Raw genomic sequence first — 19,282 nt, forward strand, 5'->3', positions numbered from 1 at the left:
ATTTATTGGTTTGTTGGAATGGAAACTTGTCTCTAACCAGACTTTAAAATAGAATAACTTAAGATACATGCAAAAGAGAAACATATATCAATTCAGGAAAGCCAGAAAACTACATATATACCAGGATGGGAAAAGTCTTGAGAAATTATACTTAAGTGTCAGTATACATAATGTATACTCTAATCTTACTAATCCTACTCAGTTAAAAGTGGAAATGTTTGGCATACTGTGCTGTTTTCCCTGAAAACATCATTCAGTCTGAGTCACTCCTATGAGCTGGTCATGCTCACTAAGCATGACTCATACTATGTAGTTTGCTATTGAATTAATCAGAAGTTAAACATCATGTAAATTTCCTATATGTAGGAAATGTACCATTATCTAGAATTTTAATTAGCTAGAAATTGCTCCTTAGAAATGTATTTGATCTATTAGCTATATTAACGAGTCTAACTTTGCATTTGCACAGAAAACAGGTAATACTTAGTTCAATATAACCAGTTAATGTTAGCAAATTAGTGACACGTCCCTCAACATCTATCCATCCATCTTCCATTCTGCCTATCCTATGCAGGGTTGTGGAGGAGCCTGGAGCCTATCCCAGGGAGCTCAGGGCACAAGGCAGGGCACACCCTGGACAACCCATCACACACACATTATGGACAATTTGGAAATACCAATCAGTTTACAAAGCATGTCTTTGGATTGGGGGAGGAAACCAGTGTACCCAAAGGAAACCCCCAAAGCACGAGGAGAACATGCAAGCTCCGCACACACAGGGTGGAGGTGGGGAACCCCCAACCCTGGAGGTGTGAGGCAAACGTGCTAAAACAGGATAAATGTGCACTTCCCTCAACATGCTTTTTCAAATTAGATGGATTCCATGCTTTCTAGGGAGGCTTAAGACACTTGATAAAAATATTTTTACTATTTTACTTCTTTAATCTAACATCACATTCTTTCTGAATGTTTCCAGTTGCATAAAATGGGGATGACCCATCACACGTCCCCACAACAAATGACATTATAAACATGTATTTCCCAACCAAAAGCAGAAGGGCAAAAGTTTAAAGGCCTATAAATAAAAATATGGCGTGATCAATGGTATGATTTTCAGACTGTGTGATTTCTCACACAAAAAAAAACTGAGCATGGTGTTGAATACTACAATACTGGTAAATGGTCTGCACTTATATAGCACTTTTATCCAAAGCACTTTACACTGTGTCTCATTTCCCATTTACACACACACTCACAGACCAATGGTAGCAGAGCTGCCATGCAAGGCGCTAACTTGCCATCAGGAGCAACTTGGAGTTCAGTGTCTTGACACTTGCAGGCCCACTACTGATCAAAATCAAAATAGCAGTGACATGGAAGTTGCATCTTTGTGTGTGCATAAATAACTGTCAGTTGCGTGTATAAAAGAGGAAGCAACTCAACAAAAAGCAGTCCAGCTCCCACTTGCCTGAAGCAAAGCCCGCAGTGCATTATAGTCCCTTCAAATATCTTTTTCCCCTAGCTGTCCAAAATGAGGACTAAAAACTTACCTCGTCACAAAACACTTAAATGAATGCTAATAGAATTTAATTTTTAGCTAGTTAGTTAGTGTTACATTTATATAGTGCTTTTCTAGACACTCAAAGCGCTGTGTGTGTGTGTGTGTGGGGGGGGGGGGGGGGGTAGATCTCCTCCACCAACACTTGTGTGCAGCATCCTGAATGATGTGACAGCAGACGTAGTGCACCAGAACACCCACCACACATCAGCTATTAGTGGAGAAGAGAGAGTGATGTAGCCAATTCAGGGATGGAGATTATTAGGGGGCCATGATAGAGAAGGGCCAATTTCACCAGGACACCGGGGTTATACCCCTACACTTTTATGGGATTTTTAATGACCACAGTAAGTCAGGACCTCGGTTTAACATCTCATCCAAAAGACAGTGTGTTTTTACAGTATAGTGTCCTGTCACTATACTGGGGCATTAGGACCCACACAGACCACAGGGTAAGCACCCCCTGTTGGCCTCCCTAATAGCACTTCCAGCATCAACCTTTGTTTTTCCCCAGAAGGTCTCCCATCCAGTTACTGGCCAGGCTCAACGCTGCTTAGATTCAGTGGGAAACCAGGCGAGAACTGCAGCGAGATATGGCTCTGGTATTTATTTATTTTATTTTATTTTTTTAACGTTTTTCTAGTTATACCAACTCCTCTCTGCAAAGGTTTTAGTTTGAGTGTATATATAAGTTACACTTATATACAACATTACATGCACAACCATGCAGTTGTGTCATTATCAAGTCAATTAATTCCCTCTGTGAATTAACAAGATGTAAATAAAGACTAAGTTTAAGATGTACTTCATAAGGAGTGAAATGCGTTCTTATTATTACGGGAAGAAAACAAACTCATTCGCGACCTCTGTGGAATTACCATCATGCAGGTTATTATGAGAATAAAACTAGTCCGTTGGCGACACCTAGTGGCAAGATGTAGCATTGCGTTTTCAAATAAAGCTTTATTGAAAATTTCTTGTACAAGGTTACAGAGACATTATTAACATTTGCCTGTCACAGGTGACTCAATACAGGTATATTTAAATTTTCAGAAGATATTTACACTTGTATTCCCATAAACTCATGCCACGGGTATTTATTTTGTGTCCTTCTGTCTTTTCCTTTTTGTCTTAGTAATTCTTCCACAATCTGTTTAAATACTCTCTCGGCAGAGATATGGCACTGATTAATGATGATTTTACACCTTGTCTTCCAAATTTTGTAATTGACAATGCATATGACAAACCAGTAAAAATCTATGACCTTTTCTGTCATCTCTTGACTGAATATACCGTATTTAATCTTTTTCTCTCATATTTCAATATCCAGCCCAATGCTTCTCATTCTTTGCCATATCACTGCCGAACGTGAACAGTGTATTAACAAGTGGTCAACAGTTTCTTCATACAATTATTAATCGGACATTCTTTGGTAGTTACAAAGCAACTCCATTTAACTATACATCCTACTGCTAACCTGTTAACACTAATTAGCCATACAACATCGCGGACATTCTCTGTAATATTCTTTGTATTTACATTTTTAATACACTGCTCACTCTCAGGTATTGTAAGATGTCTATATTGTACCACACCTCCATATTCGTACTCGATTATTTTTTGTAAATCTTTTTGTTAGGTAAATTAAACCAGTCCAAATTTAGATGTTCATACTCACATATAAAATCTCCGTACATTCATTTGTAATATGGTATGTTTTGTCTCGCCCTACCTCTTTTTTTTTTTTTCTTCCATACTTTTTGATCACCTATCCAATCGGCCCCTCTATTTACAGCTTGCGGCATTGTATGTAGCTTTGCCGATTATTATCATGCAGATTTTTATGGGAATCAAACAAGCTAATTGGCGACCTCTAGTGGTGCATTGTGGACTTTCTCTCATGTATGTTTTACGCGTTTACGTAAGAGCAGCGTGTCTCGTACTACCGCTTAAAGCAAACACACACAGAGAAGATGAACGCGCCGCCAGCCTTCGAGTCCTTTTTATTGTTTGAGGGCGAGAAAAAGTAAGTCTGGAGTGTATACTTTGAAGAATACAATCTTTATATTCCGCTCCAAAAATTGCATGCTTTGCTTTGTTTGTGGTGAAAGAACGTTTGCTAGTTAGCTAGCCAGCTAAATGAGCTTGTCACGTTAACTTCATTCATTTGAGCTAACAGGATAACGAAAACCAAATTCCGTATTTTTCTAGAATTCCCAAATAAGTTGGTATGTATGTGTTTTTGAAGTTTGAAGCATGAAGTTATAGGGACGAGTCGTCGACTCGACTTCAGTGAATGCTGCCAGCTAGCTGTGTTTGCTTGCTTGTTCTGAAAGTAGTTCCAACTGCAAGGTTTATATCAATCCGCGTGTTCTAATATGTTATCGTTTCTATGGTGACAGCTCGCTGTTCACTGAGACTTGTATAGCGACGAACTATTTAATCTGAGTCTAATAATAGACTGATGATTAAAACCCCTTATTTAACAAGAAATAGCGCTTAAGTTAATGTTTATTTAAAGTAAGCGTGTGTTCATGAAAGTCTTGGTTTTATTCCTTCCTTAACTAACATTCATTTTGTTTTGTGAACATATCGTAAATATTCCTTCATAATTTCCATCATAGTTCTTGTGTATGTAGTATCTATGCAGCTGCGGTTACATTAATCGCTAATGTGATCACCGTTACAGAATTACAATAACGAAGGACACCAAGGTGCCCAATGCTTGTTTATTCACGCTGAATAAAGAAGACCACACGCTGGGAAACATCATCAGATCGTAAGGACGTCTGTATTCTCGTCATGGTCTCGCTTTAGAATCGCTCGTCAACTAATTTAACACCCCAAATGTCTTCTTTTACAACAGACAGCTGCTGAAGGACCCTCAGGTGTTGTTTGCTGGGTACAAGGTTCCCCATCCGCTGGAGCACAAGATTGTGATTCGGGTCCAGACGACGCCGGACTACAGTCCTCAGGAAGCCTTTACGAACGCCATCACCGATCTGATCAGCGAGCTGTCGCTGCTGGAGGAGAGGTTCAGGGTGAGCGTTACTACGGCTGGACAAAGTACCACATTGCTGCTTTGTTTTTACTTACTGTGATTAAGAACGTTACGATTCGATAATTGTAAGGAATGAAACGTGACAGGGCGTGCTGTCGTGGGAAAAATACTCAGTTGAAAGGACTGAGTGGTGCATCCCGAAACAAAGGAGTGTTACTGTTACCACCATGAAGTTGATTATTTTACCATAACAGCTACCCTGAAGTGTTTTGTTGTTCTTAGACCACAGCAACTTGCCAACACTATTTATTAAATAATAAAGAGTAATATAATTTAAATAATTAAGAAAAAAAAATAAGAACACCTTGGTATAGGAACGCCTGAACATTTATGCAGTTATCTAATCAGCCATTGATGTGGCAGCAGCACAATGCACCAAATCATGCAGATCCAGGTCAAGAGCTTCCGTTAACGTTCATGTCGAACATCAGAATGAAGAAAATAAAGCCTGATCAGATCGTGTGACTTTGATCGTGGCATGGATGTTGGTACCAGATGGGCTGGTTTGAGTATTTCAGAAATGGCTAATCTCCTGGGATTTTTTCACACAACAGTCTGTAGAGGTTACATGGAATGGTGTGAAAAACAAAATTTCTGTGCACTGATGGTCTACGTTCTGAAATACCTTGCTGATGAGTGAGATCATAAGAGAATGACCGGACTGGTCTGAGCTGACAGGGAGTCTATGGTAACTCAAATAAGCACGCTTTACAACCACAGTGATGTTTGATGTGAACAGTAACAGAATCTCTCGACCTGTATCTGCATGATTTGATGCATTGCACTGCTGCTACATGATTGGCAGATTACATAATTGCTGGAGTGTTCAAGTGTTCCTATTAAAGTGGACGGCGAGTGTACATTATAAACAGTTATAAACAGTCGCTCCTTAACCCACCTCTCTGTTGAAGTTAATAAGACAAAAATTAGTGTTCTGTCCTGAAAACTTGGTTACAGCTTCACCTCTGAGCAGTACAAAGCAGTGACACTGGAGACTCCTTCCAAAAAAAATGTTAAACAAATATCTCCTCACAGAAACCTTCACCATGACAATGATTACATCTGTTTATGTCGGATGTCCACTATACTATATATACTATAGTATACTATATATAATCCTGGGATTTTACCCTGTAGCTGGAACTGCCTTCAGTGCTGCTGTTATAGAAAATTAATCAGCACCTTTTGACCAATCAGATTCAAGAATTTGACAATGTATAAATATGTGAGAAATATCTGAAATTCGTTGTTTATACCCAAACTACATGTGTGGAAGTGTTACTTGCCCAAACACGGTACCAAATGCAGTTTCTTTTGCATTCAGCTTCAGCGACTAATCCATTTTCCCTTCTTTTGTTAGGTTGCCATCAAAGACAAGCAGGAAGGAATTGAATGAAGGATACAGCTGTGTCAAACTATGGATGCCCCACTGACGACTTCTCCAACCTCCTCTAGGAGCTTAAACTGTTCAGTTTGTCTTTTTCAGCTTGGGACTTTTCCTGCTAAAGATATACATTCTCCCCATTCCAGTCCCAGAAAACCCCCACCTCAGACTGTTGAATCTGTCTGTGAAGTCATCTTCAGTTTGAATATTACAGTGTTGAGAGAATTTTGATTTAAACCCTTTGTATCGTGATGCTATAGTGATGTTTTTCATTGACGTACATGTCTGGTCTGTGCATAAACTTTTGCAGTGAAACAAATCCATTATATGTAATTTTTTTTTGTCATGAATAAATGTAATTTTGATACCTGAATTGTTCAGTCAGTGTTTATATTGTTAGGTTGGTATTTGGAATATGGAAACCGCGTCTGCATCAGGATAGGATCTGCAGAACCCAACAAAACAGTTGCAGGAGTGAATAGCTTTTGGTCAAATGGGGGCGGGGTCTGGAAGTCAGATTTGAAAGTAATGGGGTAAAGAAAGTTCTCGCTAATTAGCATAGAGGCATGTTGGATGTGCTTCATTGAAAAAAGTGAGAGCGGGCAAGATTGGTTGAACTTTCTACAGTAGTGCGCGGAGTTAGCCAGATTTTTATGAGAGTGTCTGGGAATGGTAAAACTTTCTATAAAAGCAGGCGAGATTGCTCAAATTTTCCATGAGTGGGCAAGATCGTTCAAACTTTCTTCAAGACTGAGAAAAATTGGTCAAAAGAATTTTAACAGTGGGAAGGAACTTTCTATGAGAGTAGGCAAAATTTGGCCAAACTTTCTAATGGACTGAGCAGAATGCAGGGTGGGATTAGTACATTTTTCTGAGAACAAGGGGATTGGTCAAACTTCCCATAAGAATAGGAGGGATGGGTCAGACTTTGTAGGGGAACAGGCAAGATTCATAAACTGTCAATGAGAGTGAGCAAGATTGGTCAAGTATTCTATGAAACATTTTATGAAATTAGGCAGGATTAGTAAAATTTGCCAAGAGAGCAAGCAGGATTAGTAAAAAAAAATAAATAAGGGCATGGGTGTGATTAGTCAGACTTTCTGTAGGATCAGGGGAAAAAATGGTCAAGCTTTCTGCTGGATTGGGTGGGATCTGTGTTGGTCAGATTCTCTGTGGGATGGGGTGGGGTTGGTCAAACTTTCCATGAAACTCTGTGGAATTAACAAATAGCACACATCTCTAGCTAGAAACGCATGAAACGTCAACCAATGGAAACCCGGAACTATGTTAGTCGTTGATGTTGCGGACGGACACGTTACCGAGGTGCACAAGAGCAAAATTGCTTGATGGCTGCCAGGCAGCAGACAGTCAACTGTGGTTGTAAAGGCATCCGAACTTGCCTGCTATGTGAGGCAAATGATGACAAGCGACAACTGCTGAACAAGAAAGACTCGGTAAGTGTGATAATCACTCAGTAAAACAGTATGAGTGTGACTAGAAAGGTTTATAATAGGACATCTGTGTAGGTTAGCCTCTGTTGCTAGCTGCTCCCATATACGTTAACGCTTCCGCCATATTGGAAAGGTATGCCAGTTCAAATCTATGGAGGTGTGTGAGTCTGTTTATTCATTGCTTTGTGGTCAGTAGCTAATTAGATATCACTATTCCCTGTTGGGCTTTTAACATAATGCATTTATGCCCTGTATTCCAGGTACGTTATGATTTTACCTATGATCAGGAGTCAAAATTAGCTGTGCCAGTTTGTGGTAATATTCAGCAGGCCTTTCCATTTCCTGGTGTATTCCTGTGGGAGAACTTTGTTTCTGAGAAAGAGGAAAAAGAGCTGGTCACCCAAATGGACCAGAACATTTGGAGAGAGTCTCAGTCTGGACGGCGCAAACAGGTTTGTCATGTTGTAATATGTGAATTGCTCATATATTACCATTACGGTAGTCCCCAATACAGTACTAGAAAGCCGGAGTACAATACATCTAAATTTCCCTCAAGGCACCTAATCCAACCCGCTACTTAATTTCCAGGTTTAGTGTGTTTCTGAACAGGGAAATGTTATATAACATTATATTATGTCATAGATAATCTATTATTGACCTATATATGGCAGCCTGAGAAAACCCTTCACATGGTCAATTTTTCTATTACGTTATATATATAGTTCTGACATACAGCATGCTATCCTGAACTGAAATATTTCTCTTTCTTGCATGTATCCCAATCAGAAGTAAAGTTTGAGCATTTTTCAAGTTTGGTTACTGCTAAAAGTTAAATGGGAGAAATTTTTATTAAACAATTTCATTCCAGTACCATTGAAAGATGCCCCACTAGATGCCGCTAAATTTCTAACCTATTCACCATATGCAATTTTATATATATATATATATATAAAAAAAGTGTGTGTTTACAATGGAAAATTAGTCAGAAATTTGATTATCAGCATCCTAGAATCTCACTTCTCATATCTATCATTTTCGAATGTTTTTAGCAAACTGCTGCATTTGGTAAACTGTCTCCTTAACAAGCAGAACAGCAAGCTAAGGAAATGTTAGAAATTAGCCTATATTAAGTATTGATGTGTTCTTAAACTTTAGATGTTATGTTATTGGTCAAAACCTGATTAGTCATCAATTTTGGTTGTTTGGTTGTTGCGACTACCAATGTTTCTTTCCCAGGCAGCTATAAATATGATTACCTACCATGTGGAATAGTTGTACATAAACATGTTGTTTCTCTTAGGACTTTGGACCGAAGGTAAACTTCAAAAAGCGCCGTGTTCGCCTTGGGGGTTTCAGTGGCCTCCCTGCAATCAGTCAGAAACTAGTGAACAGAATGACCAAAGAGCCTTTGCTGGCTGATTTCCACCCGGTAGAACAGTGCAACCTGGAGTACAGCCCCAAACGTGGCTCTGCCATTGACCCTCACCTGGACGATAGCTGGCTGTGGGGGGAGCGCCTGGTTACTCTTAATCTGCTTTCTGACACTGTGATCACCTTGAGCTTAGATCAGGGCTGGGGGGACATGGACCGAGGTGAAGTCAGGGTGGCAGTAAATATGCCTCGGAGGTCTTTATTTGTACTGTACGGTGAGGCGCGCCACCGGTGGAAACACGCCATTTGCCGAGAGCACGTTCTCGGCCGGAGGGTGTGCAGTACCTTCAGAGAGCTGACCGCTGAGTTTCTGCATGGTGGAGAGCAGGAGAAGCTGGGATCAGAGCTGCTGGACATAGCGTCAAGCTTTAAAGGCGTTCCCGTGTAAAAATGGTTTCATCATGGACGGTCTTGCAGATTATTTATGGATTCTAATGTTTGTTTTTAAACATGATGCGGTTAAAATGCAAATATTATATCAGGATAAGTATATACTTTATATTTGCTTCCTTGAAAAATACAGTATATTTAAAATGAACTGATTAAGAGAACTGTCATCTAGCTCTTAACGTGGGATGTTATTTCCAGTTTTGTGGGTGACCTCCAATCTTTTTATGTAATTATCACATGTCAAACTACCAATTCAACTATCCAATTTCCATAAACCACTGTTTTATTTTTATTCTAATTTTTAAAAATGAATAAAGTATACCAGTTACTAAAAGAGAATGTGTTGTGGTAATTGGTGCAAAATGACTAGCATGTATCCTTTCTGTCCTTGTGTCTTTGACTATTGCCTTGGAAATCTGGCTACTTCTGAATCTCCAGTATACAAGATAGTGTCTCTGAACTCATCAATTGCCAATTCTAATGTTACCACGGGTGAAGAAAAATGCCTACCAGATGTCAGTAACACAAAAATACAAAAACACATTTTTCATCTGAGCACTGGACACACACATTTGTTTATTGTGTTGATGCATTTATGTCAAAAAAAGGGGTATCATTCACTTTACTGGAATGGTCTCTCGTTTTGTCCTTTCGTGGATGATCTGGAGAACAATGACAGGATTCTACAGCGACCCTATTACATGTCCAGAAGCATTACATGGATCCTCCAAAAGTAGAGCAAATCTATATCTGTGTGAAGAACATTGTTCACATTCAACGTTCTATTTAAATAATCATTTACTTGAACAATTAAGTCTACAGAGCATGTCCAGTATACACATTGTCACACTGATGGTAAGTGTGTGCAGGTTACAAGACACTGCAAGTCAATATGACTTCAAATGTCATGTCTATAAACCTGGAATTGTCCTGTAACACACTTGTGTACTTAACCATGTATAAATATGTGTTTCGGTCAGACACTTTGTTAAGGGAAGTGTAGTTTACTTTGAGAATGCTGACAGATATGAGTCGCCCCAAGATGACCTTCAATGACCAACAACTCTATTATTTATAAGTTCCTGAAAGAAAGGGAAACCTGAAATGGTTCCATTACATCTGTCTCAGTCTCTCTCAAGAAATAAGTTAGTGAATCTGCTGTTAAATATTAAGTATACAAAGGGGTATCATACATCAATAATAAATAATATAGATATGACGGACAATTCATGTGGAATACATACTGTATATGATATAAATGTATGTAATATAATTAATCTGGTAAGTCCTTGAGCAACACCCTTAAACTGAAACTACTCAGTTTTAGGTCAATGGAATCAAGTATATGATATTTATTTTTATTTGTTTTTTTTTTGTTTTTTACTGATATTTACTTCTGTTTACTTCATTTTGCTGATATTTACTTGGTTTTTACTTATATTTACCTCATATTTACCGGATTGCTTCATTTCTACTGATATTTACTTCATATTTGCTTACACTTACTTCATTTTTACTGATATTTACTTCGTATTTGCTGATGTTGACTTCATTTTTTTATATTTACTTTATATTTGCTGACCTTTACTTTGTTTTTACCTATATGTACCTCATATTTACTGATGTATACTTCATTTTTACTTATGTTTACTTCATATTTACTGATATTTACTTCATATTTGCATTTTTACTTGCCAAATGAAATGTCGTAAAGTATGCCATAACGTGAGGTTAGCCACACTCAATATGGCGGACACGAAGCTCCACGCGCAAGCGCACTGACGTCACTTTGGTCAAAGTTCACGGTGCGTTTTCCCGGGAAAACACGAAGTAGTGAAGGAAACCCGAGTGTGCGTCCGTAAGTAACGCGTTTTTTTGTTTTGAATGTAGCGGTATTTAACGTTGCTAAAGCAGATTCAGAATCTGACTAGCACGGATTGTTTTTCTTCTAACGCACTTTAAGTTTAATTTACTGTATCGTGTGGACGGAGTCATATCGGTGTAAAAACATGGTCGCGTGCGTTTGTGGTGGCTTCTTTTCTGCTGATTCACTTCATGTAAAAACACATAAAAATGAAATCCTAATCTTCAACTGTTTCAGTTTTCAGTAGTCCATACTAACTTTGATGTAATTGTTTCTTTTTACTATTGTAACAATGATGACTTTCGAGCTTCAGTTCCGGTCCGGTGAATCATCTGACTCAACAAATCATCTGATTCACTGAATCACTAGGTGTTAAGTGGCCACTTAAGTCCCAGTCTACCTATTTTAATGCAGAAAGCTCTGAAACTTTATCAGACAATGGCAGGAACGTTGAGCTGAAACTGTAGAGCTATTTAAACTGGGAAGAAAACCCACCAGTCCGCATTAATGTGGTGTTTATCTTTCACACAGCATCATGGAGATTACGGAGAGAATACTGCTGGAGAAAGGCTCACCTAAAGCAAACAAGCTGGAAAAAATTACCAGTTTAAAGTAAGTGTTCTTAGAGCTGTGATGTCCATTGATTATATAACTATAAGCTGTGTATACATCTGGATGTAGTAAAAATAGACGGTGTGTTGACTATTGAGTACTACGTATATGAGTATTAAGGTAGTCACAACTGAAGAAGCAATACTTTAACATGAACTTTGTTTCTTCTTTCCAGTCTATCTCGTATGGGCTTAAAAAATCAAGATCTTTCCGTGGCCTTGTTGAATAAGCTCGCTGCGCTGGAGGAGTTAGATCTTTCCGGGAACATGCTGCAGAAGCTCCCGGCAGGACTCTTTCTTCCCCACCTGCGGCTTCTGAACTTCTCCAGCAACGACATGGAAGATGTCACCTCGCTGGAGACCCTGACTGGCCTGCAGGAGTTGCGGCTGGATGACAATTTATACCTCACTGTAAGACCCATGACACTGACATGCAGTTTGAAGGATAGCATGTTGCTTTTGTTGTTTGTGTGGTTCTTGTCTTTTCAGAATTGTTTTGTTTCTGTAGGTCAGCGATGAGCACAAAGTCATGTTCCTCTTGCCCCGATTGAAGTTCCTGAATGGGAAGGACATCAGTGTGACGGCCAACCACGTTCGCTACGTGAACAGTGAGATCCTTAGGAAGAAGGTGAGTTTGGAACTGAGCTTTTTTTCCCGTAATTACGAAATTGACTTTTTCCACGTTATTAAAGATGGCGTTTCTGTTACAGGTGATTGGGGTATGGGAGAAGAGCTTCTGTCTCCCTGATCCACCATCTTCACAAAGCTTGGAGGAGCTTGAGAAGAAATTTGTTAAGGCAGCATGCTTTCAAGTCAAATATGGCCCCAGTTCTTTGAATGACTACACCAAATGGAGGGTGTGTGTGTGTGTGAGATATTAAATTTCTTCAGTTTATATCATGTTCTCGCGTTTAAATTGCAATTCTGTGGTTCAGGTTGAAATTATTGCAAAAGAACATCTCAAATCGCTGACTGATCCAGAAGAGGAGGAGGAGGAAGGTATTACAGCAGAGGCTCCTGTAAAAGAGAATGGGGTAAGCATTTCGATTCGGTTCAACAACAATACTGAAATGTCATGTTTTAGAGTCTAATTAATGTTTTTATGAATCAATACATGCTTATAGTCTCCTTCCAAGAGAAAAATTCATGACCCTGACGCAAACTGCAACGCCGAAAACCCCCGGAAGAGAAGGACGATAAACCAGGCGGTGGCGCCAGAGGCCAGTCCGTGCAAAACAACCAGCTTGTCCAGCGCTGCTTCGGTCGAGGCGAGTCCGAGAAAATCTTCCCGGCTGCAGGGGACCCCTCAGAAATCTGACTCGAGTGTATCAAGCCCAGTGTGCATGAAAATGAACACTCCCAAGTCAAGTCTAAGGAAATCCAGTCGCCAGCAAAGCACCCCAAAAAAGGCAACAGTCTCACAGGTTGCTGTGTCGCGCACTGCGAAAGGAGCGAAGAAAAATCTCAAAGTTCAGCTTATGACTCCGCAAGCAAGCAGCTCCACCAAGACAGAAGATGGAAAAATCTGGAAAGCGACTAAATACCAAGTTCCAAAGGTATGCATGTTTGTAAACTTGTTTGTTTAATATTGAGTGTCAGCATTTATACCACACTGCTGTTGAACTTCCAGGACTCTTGGGTTTTTGTGGTCACATCACATTATACTGTAATTTTTTTTTCAACAGCGACAGCACACCTCGTTGTGTTTTTATTCTTTACACATTACACAAGATACCTAGATGTTACTATGAAATGTATTGCTACAATCCCTCCCTCTCTGGATGGCCACCATCCCTCGCTCGTCATTGTTTTGTGTATTGTTGCTAATCGCTCATCACAAAGCTGTTAACTCATTGTTGAGTGTCTCTGTGCAGGAGCCAGCCAGTCTGCAACCTCTTCACGTCCTGCAGTGTCACAGTAAAGATGACAGTTCAGAGGATTTCAGCACCCAGCTGTGGGCCTGTGCCTTCGAGCCCACTCATAACAGCGGTGAGTATCTTCAAATGGATCCTGGACAATTCAATGTATTTGCATTTTAAGCTAGGTTCAATTGTCGTCATGGGGAGTGCTTGGTCTCCTTTCGTGTGTCAAAGATACAGAGATACCAAAGACCAAGACTGTAGTTATTGCAGCAGCAAGCAACTGTTTTGGTGGAAACTCAACACAGAGATGCAATTCTGGTGATAAGGACAAGGAAAAGAATGTATTGCGAATTTCTCAAATATATGTAGAATATGGTCTACGATCCAATGGTGTAGAACGCTTGCATTTAGGTTCTACCCGTGTTTAGTTTCCATCTAAAAAAAAAAATTCTGCCATAAAATGAAGGAAAACCTATAGAGGAAAACCGCAGTTAGATCTTTCCATTAATTTTTGGCTTTTATCATTTCAAAAGTAGACAAACGTAACTCAGAAGTGTTTAGATAGAGCATTCTTCTTGGTGCCACCGTAATGACCGTTTGTATTTTTGCTTTTTTAGATGCAGGTGCCTGGGCACAGTCAGTGGCCACTTGTGGAGGGGAGACGGTGTGTGTGATAGACTGCGAGTCTGGCCATGTGCTGAAGAAATATAAGGTCCCTGGTGAGGTGTGTAACCAGTTATTTCCTGTAATACAATTTTTCACCACCAGGTGGTGTCTCTCAAAAGTGCTAAGGTTTGTTTTTTTGCATGAAAGAATGCTTCACTGACCTCAAGCAAAACTAATAGATACATAGAGACACTCCCCGTCCCTGTTTGTCTTTATTCGTTGCCATTGCTGTTTCGCTACTATCAAAATAGTCGTTATATTGACATCAACCATATGAGGCCCATTTGTTTACATCACCTTGGAAATGTCATTCCTCTGTTAGGAGTTCTTTACGGTGGCCTGGACCACAGTGTTGATGGCGCGTGACGGTGGCTTTACTCGATCCTGCAGCATCCTCGCCGCAGGAGGGAAGAGGGGTGTGGTGAAGCTCATCCACCCCAGAGCCAACCTGGCATATGGCGAGTTCCGCGCCAGCCGCAAATCCATATCTATGCTACACTTCAGCCCGTGCCAAACCAGCTTCCTGTTCAGTAAGTGTGGCTCAAGAAATCAAGATCTAAATAGTCTGATTTCTTCTGAATCGGTGATGGACCATGATAAGAAAATCTGTTCTGCTAGATCTCATAATTATTACGTTCCCCTGGTCATCAGTTTATTCCCACATCTCACCTTTAGGTCTTACTTGAACACTGTACATTTCTAACCTGCGAAAAATCCTCTTGTATCTATTTGAAAATAGTATCAGTAGCTTGCACTACTGATACGATGCTATGCCATTTAATATGTTACTGCCAATAGTGACCATTAAGTAGGACTGGAAGTTAGTACACTATAAATTTTCTACTCTTTAACCCCAAGCTAAAGTTTTTTGTTGTTGTTTCTAGCTGGCGCATATGATAACAAGATCATCATGTGGGACATCGGCGGGCTGGACCGAGACTACAACTTCAAAACCAGGTTTTTTATTTTGCCTTTTATGTTTAATCTGTTTCAATTTCAGTGAGTATATTCAGTATTTTGTTTTCGAAAAATGTGTATAATCATTGGTGTTTCTTGTTCTACCAGTCAGCTGCTAATAATGGAGACCTGCTCCACTCCACTGTACTTCTGCCTGCCACCCTGTTCCCCAGACACGCACCTCATCTCCGGCTGCGACAAAGGACTTTACAGCTTCGACATCCAGCTCAGCAAGAACATGCAGAAGAGGTGCTTGTTCATAAACACGTCACATTATACTACATTTAAACCTTCCAATGAATGTACAGTATAGAGGTCGACCGATAATGGATATTACTGATAATTAAGTCGTGCGGTACCCGCCAATAACGATTAATCAAATAATAGTTTTGTTTTTTTAATTGCTGCTGAATGAAAACATAACACTCAAAGTAAAATATTTCTGAACTTTATTACAAAAATAAACAGTACTTACTGCACCATGAAAATGTACTGTACTTTTTAAAAATAAAAATTATATATATAACTATTAATAAATTTTAAAGTAAATAAAAGATATACATCTAAACTGAACCAAAAATTAAGTAACAAAAATAGAGACTAAATTTGTCCGTTTTTTTATTTCACCTCTAGAGGCCGCTCTGGTAATCAACAAAACCGATCAATTGGTCGACCTCTAGTACAGTGTAAAACCTTCCAAACCTGACCTTATTAATCAACTCAAGTAACACCTACCTTCATGTAAACATTGAGAGTAAGAATACAGGTCAGATCAGCCTCCTTTTTAATAGCGAGTTCAATCCTAAATTCAAATTTCTAAATGCCCTGAAGTGTCTGTCTAAAGTCTTCACCGGACACGAGTTGAATGAGTTATTTCTGTAAATATCTCAGGATTTGTGTATTCAAGTCTTTGCTGGTGTGCTTTTCAGGGCGGAGGAGATGGAGATTATATTTCCTGTGTACAAGAAGAGTAATAAGGACAACTACCGCACTATTGATGGACTCCGCTTCCTTACAGAAGACATAGTAGGTGAGTGAGTAGTGACACTGTTATGCTGCCCTAGAAGGTGTGCATCAGTACATTTTTCATGACTGATGGTGAACATTATTTTTTCTAACGTAACAACTTGTATGATGGACACATCATGTCAACGGATTAAAAAATGTGTAGTTGTTGATAAGGTGATGTTTTCTGTGAGGAGATGTTTATTTATCATTTTTTGGGAGGAGTCTCCAGTGTCACCGCTTTGTAAATGTAAAGCCAGGAAACCCAACCGGGGGTGGGGTGGGGGACAACTGTTTGTAGCTTTTGTACCAGCCACACAAATATCCTGTGCTCTCTCTCTCTCTCTCTCTCTCTCTCTCTCTCTCTCTCTCTCTCTCTCTCTCTCTCTCTCTCTCTCTCTCTATCTATCTCTCTCTCTCTCTCTCTCTCTCTCTCTCTCTCTCTCTCTCTCAGCATCTAAGAGTCACATGCAGGGCTCTATCTACCTGTGGAGCTGGAGTGGTACAAGAGCGTTGCACCAGGGAAGGAAAAAGGAGGTGCCTGCTGTGATCCTGGCTGAACTGCAGTGGTCCAACACGGACATCCCGTATCTCTCCCTAAACACCTGCCCTGGTCAGCATCACATTCAGATTTGATAGTATTTAGCATTTTTAGCATTTTCCTAATGATGGGTGAAAATCCACTTTAGATCATTTTAGGAACTTTAAGGAAACTCCTACTACTTGTATGTGAGTGTGCATGTGATATTTTTTTTTTTTTTTTTTTTTTTTTTTTTTTTTTTTTTTAAATCTTAGGAAAGCAACACAATGTTCACCTTTTCTAATTCCCACTGTTACAAATTACTATTTGAATAGGTTCTTATGCAATTTCTAAACAGGTTTAAAAAGCCCGTCGGGTAATTTTAGATACCTTTGTACACATTTGGCCATTTGTCAAATGTCTGAATGTGCCTGTCTGTGAAGTGTTATTTTTGCCACTCTACAGGCTTCGGATACGTTGTGTGTGGAGACGAGAAAGGCCGACTATGGACGTATCACATCACAGACGTTGCGAAGGCCAACTTCAAGAGTGGAAAAGAAGTTCCTGCAACAGAGGTATGGGTACTAACATGGCAACAGAGCTATTATTAAGAGAGTGTCTCAGTTCTACAGTAGGTTTATTGGAAAATGAATAGAAGTAGTCCAGTGTGTGGTTTTTGGCATGCTATCTATGGCAGGTCACATGATTTATTTACACGGTTATAATTTTTGCACAGATTATGCAACGCTAAGGCAAATGTCGCTACTTATGTAATAGGATCAATGGTCATGTTTGTAAGCCTCGCTCACTAGTCCATAAAGGGTTGGCAAGCTAATGTAGCAATTGGCAGCAATCAGTCTCCTTCCTTGTCAGTTAAATTTGAATTGCACAATTAATGTGGTGGCACAGGGTGTGGTGTAGTGTTGCATTGCTGACTCACAACTCCATAGACCCTGGTTTCACTCTTAGCTCCGGTCCCCATCTATGTGAAGTTTCACATGTTTGCCAGGATTTCTGTATTTTTCCTCTCCAGTTTTTTTAAAACACTCCCTTAAAGCATTCCGGTATGTACATTTACCCTAGGTGTAAATGAGCGTATGGGCAATGCACTATGGGCATTCAAAGTGAAACACTAATACATGTAAACATCTGCCAGTAGAGGGCGATATATATATATATATATATATATATATATATATATATATATATATATATATATATATATATATATATATATATATATATATATATATATATATAATATTATATTTGTTTATTTATTTTATTTGTATACCATCTATGCAGGTATATGCACATGTTGAAATTGAGAAATTAATAAATCCTGGAATGTAATAACATTCTTATACACACCACTTTCCCTCATTACATTACATTACATTTATTCACTTAGCAGACGCTTTTATCCAAAGCGACTTACAAATGAGAAAGATACAAGCAAAGGATGATTACATCCTGAAAGAGGACACATACAGTGTTCCATTCATGTACAACAAGCACCGTGAGGTCTAAAACCCCTGTCATGATGTCATTTCAGGTGCTGGAATGGCCGTCTCCGGTGCGAAGTGGAGTTGGTTCAATCGAGGGGGCGTCCATCAACAGCGTTGCCATGGATCCTGAGTTTCGTTATCTGATTGCCCTAAGTGACAAGAACATGGTGGTGATCTGGAAACGAGTATCCACGTGAAGCAGGAAGTGATCCAGTTTTATATTCCTGCCATTTTCCAGGAAGTGCTTCAGACCTTGAGACCCACCAAACCAAGTGATGAAGGTTTCCATTGCAAGTTCTTGCACAGAAGTGGATGTATTCGGTTCAGGCTTTGTCCAAATGAGACTTAACAAGAGACTCAACAGTTTATTCTAATCATGATTTGTTGGTTTGATATCAAAAGTGTTTTAATTTTTAATTGTACTTTTTTTTTTTTATTCCAAGTACTGTGTTTTGTTTGTTAGTTTAAAAAACAAAAACAAATTGTACATATGTAATGATTGTAAATGGTCTTTTCCTTCTGGGAACTAAAAGAAATATGTCAAATGTGTGTGTGTCCGTATCTGTGAGAGACTGCACAACATTTTTCAGTATATTATAGTCATATTATATTAGCACACACTTCCAAATCTACGCAGTACTGTGCAATTTTCCCAATGCTGAAAATGACATATTTGCCATTTGATCATCTTTACTCCATATATAACATGCTTTCATAATTCCAGTCCTGGGAACTCACTAACCTAAACAGTTTTCATACTTCTAACACATCAGATCCAATTCATTCTTCTTCTTCTTCCTATTCAGACCCAGGCTTTCCAAAGTGAGGTTTGTCACAGAAATTTCTGGAAGTATGTGTTGGCAAGTGAATTCCTGATTATAAAATATGAAGATGCTTATTTGGAATGCATAGAATATGGATTTGCGAATCAACAACCCCCTTTTTTTGTAAGATTTGTGTGCTTATATTTTCTTATATAATATTTGTGCGCCTAATGTTTCCTCACCCTAATAT

General features: G+C 39.2%; 3 protein-coding genes across 3 annotated transcripts; all 3 read left to right on the forward strand.

The window, feature by feature from the left end:
* Nucleotides 1-3,458: 3,458 nt before the first annotated feature.
* Nucleotides 3,459-6,376, forward strand: polr2j (RNA polymerase II subunit J). Its single transcript, NM_001200786.1, is given in 4 exon segments — nucleotides 3,459-3,584; nucleotides 4,248-4,337; nucleotides 4,425-4,599; nucleotides 5,980-6,376. Coding segments are annotated over 4 exon segments (354 nt in total). The 5' UTR covers nucleotides 3,459-3,531; the 3' UTR covers nucleotides 6,016-6,376.
* A 928-nt stretch (nucleotides 6,377-7,304) lies between these two features.
* alkbh4 (alkB homolog 4, lysine demthylase) lies at nucleotides 7,305-9,608 on the forward strand. The gene is made up of 3 exons (XM_017459422.3): nucleotides 7,305-7,457; nucleotides 7,715-7,906; nucleotides 8,755-9,608. Exons 1-3 carry the CDS (start codon nucleotides 7,350-7,352, stop codon nucleotides 9,271-9,273), a joined length of 819 nt encoding a protein of 272 aa, XP_017314911.1. The 5' UTR covers nucleotides 7,305-7,349; the 3' UTR covers nucleotides 9,274-9,608.
* Nucleotides 9,609-11,031: 1,423 nt separating this feature from the next.
* lrwd1 (leucine-rich repeats and WD repeat domain containing 1) lies at nucleotides 11,032-18,813 on the forward strand. Its single transcript, XM_017459498.3, has 16 exons — nucleotides 11,032-11,133; nucleotides 11,671-11,751; nucleotides 11,927-12,161; nucleotides 12,259-12,378; nucleotides 12,461-12,607; nucleotides 12,686-12,784; nucleotides 12,875-13,306; nucleotides 13,625-13,739; nucleotides 14,230-14,336; nucleotides 14,601-14,808; nucleotides 15,163-15,235; nucleotides 15,344-15,484; nucleotides 16,165-16,265; nucleotides 16,695-16,853; nucleotides 17,226-17,335; nucleotides 18,316-18,813. The coding sequence occupies exons 2-16, from the start codon at nucleotides 11,675-11,677 to the stop codon at nucleotides 18,463-18,465; spliced, it is 2,274 nt and encodes a 757-aa protein (XP_017314987.2). The 5' UTR covers nucleotides 11,032-11,133; nucleotides 11,671-11,674; the 3' UTR covers nucleotides 18,466-18,813.
* Nucleotides 18,814-19,282: the final 469 nt, after the last annotated feature.

The sequence above is a fragment of the Ictalurus punctatus genome, chromosome 28 (genome assembly GCF_001660625.3).
Source record: "Ictalurus punctatus breed USDA103 chromosome 28, Coco_2.0, whole genome shotgun sequence".
Lineage (NCBI taxonomy): Eukaryota > Metazoa > Chordata > Actinopteri > Siluriformes > Ictaluridae > Ictalurus > Ictalurus punctatus.

Bases quoted from the DNA above. Each gene is read 5' to 3' on its own strand.
- alkbh4 (XM_017459422.3), top strand. From the start codon at position 7,350: ATGGCTGCCAGGCAGCAGACAGTCAACTGTGGTTGTAAAGGCATCCGA. The intron at 7,458-7,714 runs GTAAGTGTGATA...CCTGTATTCCAG, and splicing joins TGCTGAACAAGAAAGACTCG to GTACGTTATGATTTTACCTA. The intron at 7,907-8,754 runs GTTTGTCATGTT...TGTTTCTCTTAG, and splicing joins AGTCTGGACGGCGCAAACAG to GACTTTGGACCGAAGGTAAA.
- lrwd1 (XM_017459498.3), top strand. From the start codon at position 11,675: ATGGAGATTACGGAGAGAATACTGCTGGAGAAAGGCTCACCTAAAGCA. The intron at 15,485-16,164 runs GTGCTTGTTCAT...TGTGCTTTTCAG, and splicing joins AGCAAGAACATGCAGAAGAG to GGCGGAGGAGATGGAGATTA. The intron at 17,336-18,315 runs GTATGGGTACTA...ATGTCATTTCAG, and splicing joins AAGAAGTTCCTGCAACAGAG to GTGCTGGAATGGCCGTCTCC.